Genomic DNA, 6,113 nt, shown 5'->3' on the forward strand with positions numbered 1-6,113 from the left:
AATTATTTTGGACATTTTTTTAATTGACTAAAAAACTTTTATAAGTGGATAAAAAATTAAAACACTAGATTAGTGGGCCACCCACTTAATTTTAACGTGGGAATAACATTATATCGGTAGCGTAATGGAACGATTGCTTGATTAGAATTGAATCTTTCATTTACAAAACGCGGTAGCGGTAGGAGAGTCAGCACGATAGCTATGGCAATTAATTTGCCGTGCACGGAAAATGATACAACGAGCGTCTACTGAGGGAACCATCCTGCAGCCAGCAAAAAAGGCCGCCCTTAGTGGTTTCTACTTCCCAAAATTCCACGTCAATGCCAATATCCATGGCCCATTTCAATTTTCATCAAACTATTCCCAGTCTCTATTGAAAACGATTTGATTACTATCAAAGCGTTTATTTTTATACAAGTCGTAATATCTAGTCAACGATCCAATGGGAAAATACGAACCTCTTCCACCACAGGATAAGCACCCGTGAGTTCGGTCCACCGTGAATGGACGGATCTCCCTGAGACTTTTGGCACCAACAAACCGAAAAAAACCAAAAATACCAACCTGGATTCCACAACTAAGCATATGGTTTTTAGATTGGGAAATTCATGAGAGAGAATGAACTGTAACGTAGAGTTTTTTTAACCAACTTCTAGACATGGCCCAGTCCATTCCACGGGATCAAGATTGCACCTGGGTTTTCTAGACCTCAACTCGACTCAATTGCAAAATATTTAAGGTTGTTTGGTAATTATATTTCAACTGTAAAAATATGATTAATTAATTTTGAAGTATAAATAATTATCAAAAATAAAGTGAAAAATTATTTATAAATATATAGAAATGTCTTCAAAAACCAATTAGGCGAAACTGATTCTTTAAGAAATATTTTTTAAAATAATATCAAACAAGTCCTTGGTTTTCAAATTTTAAAAATATGGTCAGAAAGGTTACCAAAATAGAAACTGAAAGCTGCCCAAATTTTAAAATAATATCAAACAAATCTTTGGGTATGGACTTATTTGTTTATAGTTCTAAATTATTATTTTATCGTACATTTTGTGGATTGGTAAGGGGTTTGTCAAGGGGTATTATTTTTTATTAGTTCTTCTTTCTTTTTTGTGGTGGTATGAGGCGGCCTTTGTAGAGCTTAATCATGTCATTTGAAATCAATTGGCCTTTGGTTAGTCAAATTATGCCTCCTTTTAAGCTATTCTACATCCCACCAAATCATAAAAAACTGACACAATCTAAAAGTAAGTACAATCCCAAGCTAATATAATTTTAAGAGCTAATACAATCTCAGCAATACATACAATTTCAAGCCACTATTGGGCCCACGAGTGAACACATGGAAGAGATGGTAAGAGCATTTGCTTCAAAATATGTTACACGGAGGGACCATGGTGAAAGCATTAGCTTGATTTTGGGCATTTAGTTGATTCTTACACGAGAACTCATGTAAGAATTTGACTGCTCACAACAACGAAATTTAAAACTTGCAGAACTACAAGAGTTACTTTTCAGAAAAATTCGTTGCCCACAGCTATACGAGTGATCCTCAAAAAAAAAAAAAAAAAAAAATATAAGGCCAAGGTGCAAGTTCAACATTGCATCCACTATACAACCAGGGATGGGTTTTGTTGTCATCTTTGCTTCCTCAATCCAATCTTCATCACTCTATTCAAGTTCTTGCTCTTTTATCGAATGAAAAGTCCATGGGCTGAATGTCAATTTCGTGCTGGGTCAAGATCCTATGATTTGTGTCCCTCCCCTCTTCTTCTGGACCAGGATTTCTATGATGTTGAGACCATGATATATCCTCATGGTGGCGATACTCGTCTGTCTCCGGACCTTCATGATCAAAATTGGACATTCTAGGAGATGTTTGAACACTGTCGAGCTCACTGCGGTGGTGGCGGAGTAGATGAACAGGGGACATGCCATGTAAGGGGGTGCCTGGCCTACTTGAAAAGGGAGTGCCTGCCCTACTTGATACAGGGGTCACAGCGCTTGATTGCTTGCTCTGTTTTATGTGCTTCCTTGCAGCGTGGTGCCAGTTTCTCAGAGCTTTCGCCACTCTGTCATTGAAGATGGTGGGCTTCATGGTAGATCCCATCTAACATAAAATCCAGTGTTGTTAGTCTACTAGTCATGAGGAATAAGGGTTTTTGTTTTTGGTACATACAAGAATATAGCAAAGCCTTATGTATGTAGGAATCTCACCTGTGTGACCAAGGCATACAGAGGAAGAGTCACATAGCTGCAGAGTATTTGTACTATGACTCTGATAAAATTCAAACATAATTGTATCAGGAAGATCATTCTAGGCACAGACTACAAATTTCAATGAAGACTAGTCGTTTAAAAATTGGGGCGGCTTATACTCACCCCATTGATATGCGGATGACCACATCTTCTATCCTTTCGTGGAAACAAGATTTCAAGCCAAACTCATACTGCAAAACAAATATAAAAAAAGAGAAGTGGTCAGATAGTGTTGAAGTAAGCAGTCAATCCTTGCAAAAACGACAATGAAGGGCTCAATAATTTACCCAGGTCCATGCAAAGAAAGCAACCTGGAATGCGTTCTGCAGGCCACAAAGAAAAAACAAAATCACAAAACAACTAGGCCATTAAAAAACAATATATAGAAATCAATTGTTGGAGAGTTTTACATGTACGTGAGGAACTTACCTGAAAGAGAACAAAGTTAATCAGGTAGAGAATGAGACGTGGCTGGTTGAACCAGAAAAGATCATCACCAGGCTCCACCACTGGGGTTCCTTTAACTACCTCTCCTCTCTCCTGTATTCTCAGCCCCATCTTTGTTATGATAACTTGTAGTTTTGTCCCCACCATCAGGATGATCTACAGTATACCCATTATCAACAACCGTTAGATTTACCTTTCTGGGACCTTTGAAGAATTTTTAAGGGAAGATCCAAGGGTCAGAACTGATGCTTACAATTAATGGGATAAAGGGTAACCATAGATAAGAATGCCAACCTGTCCAGAAAAAGGACATTATTTTAAGGACATTTCCAAATGAAGTGTTACAAGAATTATACGAGTGATATTGGCTTTCAAGTAAAGCGTAATGGCTTACCATGGGTGTTGAATAGTAGGAAGACTACAGCACAGAACCAGATTATTGGACTGCAAATGTGAAAAAAGAATTCATCAACTTTAATATTAACATATGAAATTGCAAGGTATTTAATTATATTGTATTTTGTAGTTCATGCGCCATTTGGTCAAATTTATTTTTTCTTAGTTTATTTGCTCTTGAAAGTCAAAAATACTAACTTAGTAAGAACTTTGTAAATGTATGCCAGCTGGTTGCCGCAAGACTCCCAGTCAAGAGATTGGAAGGATAAATTATGGGGTCAGGATCGCTAGGAACTCTTTTCCAAAAGAAAAACAAAATCATGAATTTAGAGGCTAGTCCAATAAGTTATAGGCTTAAAAGTTACAGGGGACCAACCTGATACCGACTACAACTTTGAAATCCTCCTCGAGTGATCTCTTGATGTATTTCTGGAAATCAAATCTAGTATGACTCTCGGGTGCCAAATGTGCCTGAAAAAAGTTTATACAGGTGTGAGCGCTAGCTTTCTAATGACCATGATGATGATGATGATGTTGGCATTACGATTGAATGTTATTGAGGACTCACAATGATAAACCCATGGCGCAAGGTCAAGTAATCAACTTTGGGAACTGATCTGACAAATTGTCTGAAGAAACACACCTGCAAAATTGAGGCAAGAAGATGGAGTACTCTCCCATTAACAACTGTGGGTTGAATATTTCAATTTTATTTTCCAGATGGGCATTTAATCTATAGTTATTTCCATAGCTAATGAGAAGTTGACTAGGTTACTTTAATTTAGGGGCGAAAGCTAAAGCAACAGTACGTGCCCAGAAAGTCTACAATATTTTGATGTAAAGTTGACTATGATGATAAAAAAAGTCTTTGTTTGTGAAGAAGGCTATCTACCAGAGGTATTTGATGATCACTACAAGAACCATGACTAGAAAATTCTACCAAATGGTAAGTTAGTTTTCAGTTCTTACAATCCAAAGGAGAACTGGGGAGGTGCTCCAGGAGTGCAAATGCCTTCTCCCAAATGAGGTGTCTCTTGCAAACCTAAATCTCTCTGGATCTGCATGTGAAACGCATGTAATCATTTCTTTTTGTTAGCATTATAGATATGGTGAGAAACATGGAGAGGAAAGAGCCTGCCCTAATTATAACTACATATTAGCTTTTTGACTCTTGAACAGAAGCTACAATTCAGCAGTCGTATCACTAGGCCTAAGAAGTGAAACTAACCGTTTGCGAACCGGTACTCGGCTGTTCTTGTTTCCATTTCCCACGCCTTCCACTTCCTCATCTGCAGCATACAAATTCAATTATTGTCTTCTGATTATTACAATAGTTTTATGTTTGAAATTCTTCATAAAGTTGACCTTTTCTAAAGCTTGAGAGATCTAATGATATGTTATTTGATTTTCAACCAAGAAGAAAAATAAAATGTTCAGGAAAGAAAGAAAAAACTAACGTAATTTTTAGTCTTTGATTAGGTAAAAAGATATTGAGAGAGAGAGAGAGAGAGAGAGAGAGACCTTAGCTCTGCCCAAAGCCAATGTGATTATACAATAAAGTACGTGGAAAACAGCAAGAACGAAGATGAATATGTGAAGTTGGTGGATCCCATAATTGGAGACAAACGGGACTTTACCCTGCAAAGAAAAATGCACCCAAACACACCCTACAGTTAATTAGTTTATTAACGACCAATTACTACAGTATTTTTTACTAATCAGCAATCGACTATTCACCACTAGAAAAGAACAGTACTGCCAAAGAGATGACCTAAATGAGAGTAACTGATTTCTATTTTACCAAAAAAAAATATTGATTTCCTTGTTTGTTTATCCTAACTTCTGTTTTTTGATTATGTAAGCAAATAATAATTGATCATACCTCTCCACATTTGTCATCTCCCGCGGCCGCTAACACACGTCGATTACTTCCATCGGAATCTGAAATTTCAAGAAGCCTTCTCTTGCCATAATCTTCTTCATTAGAAACATACTTGATTTCTTGTTTCTTCCCACATGGGTGCCAGGTTCCTGCAATCTTCTCTGATATGCATATTCCCGCAATAGTTCCTTGTCCTACCGTTAGGAGCAGCGATATGAACCCCAGTAGCATAAGTTCTGTAAATGAAAGAGAGAAATCATAAACCATATCTAATTTAAACTAAAAACAAAATATACATGCATTATGAGAGAGCCGCCCACCTGACTTAATCTTTTCAAGTGCTTCATAAAGAGCTCGTTTGTTTCTCTTTGTTAGCCACTGCAAAGAGTTTTGAGAATTTATATACATCATGATTAATTCAAAGCGTGATTAAAGAACCCAGCTAAACCACTGCTAAGAGGCTTCATGTGGGTACAAAGCTTTACCTTTCCAATTAAGTGAAGGATGTGTTCGATGATAATTGATATCAAAACCAGCACAAAACAGACCACTGCAACCGCCCAAGTCGGTGTTTGCTCCAAAGATCGATCCTTTGATCCCTTAGCCATATCCTTTCTATATGGCCTGCTTCCTAAAAAGTAGTAATTTGCAGTTGAGTCACTCGAAATGATTGTGCAATATGCATATCCCCACAGATTATATCTATATATGCGGAGAGAGGAGTCTTGAGGGAGGAAGGGAGCCAGTGGTTGTGGTGGCGGAGAAGTGGGTGACTTTGACTTTGGACGTGCTAGGGATATTATTGATGGACGACTGGACGACTGAGATTGGTTGTTTCAGAAGTAGCCTCATATGATTATAGGATTTATCATTTATTTGACCATCTATGAGATGAGAAGAATTAATTTTTTTTTTTTCATATACGCAAATGATTTTAATCGATTTGGTCTCCTTTATATTAAGTAAGAAGAAAGAAATCCTGTATGTTTCTTGGAATTTTTTTTTTAAAAAAATTAATAATAATAATAATAAATATTATATTATAATATTAATTGATTTTAATATTATATTTTCTTTGGTATATTTTATAATGAAATCTGAGAAAATTATTTTTAAAAAT

At 36.7% G+C, this 6,113-nt stretch overlaps 1 protein-coding gene across 1 annotated transcript; it reads right to left on the minus strand.

The window, feature by feature from the left end:
• Positions 1-1,274: 1,274 nt before the first annotated feature.
• On the minus strand, positions 1,275-5,761 carry LOC117919842 (MLO-like protein 6). Its single transcript, XM_034837112.1, has 15 exons — positions 5,479-5,761; positions 5,314-5,371; positions 4,994-5,229; positions 4,633-4,749; positions 4,340-4,400; positions 4,081-4,169; positions 3,680-3,754; positions 3,488-3,582; positions 3,110-3,159; positions 2,969-3,009; positions 2,698-2,871; positions 2,556-2,591; positions 2,392-2,459; positions 2,227-2,287; positions 1,275-2,119 (listed from the first exon to the last, which is right to left on the minus strand). The coding sequence occupies exons 1-15, from the start codon at positions 5,599-5,601 to the stop codon at positions 1,685-1,687; spliced, it is 1,719 nt and encodes a 572-aa protein (XP_034693003.1). The 5' UTR covers positions 5,602-5,761; the 3' UTR covers positions 1,275-1,684.
• Positions 5,762-6,113: the final 352 nt, after the last annotated feature.

This window comes from Vitis riparia, chromosome 8, assembly GCF_004353265.1.
Source record: "Vitis riparia cultivar Riparia Gloire de Montpellier isolate 1030 chromosome 8, EGFV_Vit.rip_1.0, whole genome shotgun sequence".
NCBI classification, from domain to species: domain Eukaryota; kingdom Viridiplantae; phylum Streptophyta; class Magnoliopsida; order Vitales; family Vitaceae; genus Vitis; species Vitis riparia.

What these genes read in the sequence shown, in the direction of transcription:
- LOC117919842 (XM_034837112.1), bottom strand. Translation starts at nt 5,601, where the DNA reads ATGGCTAAGGGATCAAAGGATCGATCTTTGGAGCAAACACCGACTTGG. An exon ending in AAAGTTGTAGTCGGTATCAG is followed by an intron (nt 3,160 to 3,487) that starts GTTGGTCCCCTG and finishes TCACATTTGCAG; the next exon opens with TCCAATAATCTGGTTCTGTG. An exon ending in CTTTCTTTGCATGGACCTGG is followed by an intron (nt 2,460 to 2,555) that starts GTAAATTATTGA and finishes TTTGTTTTGCAG; the next exon opens with TATGAGTTTGGCTTGAAATC.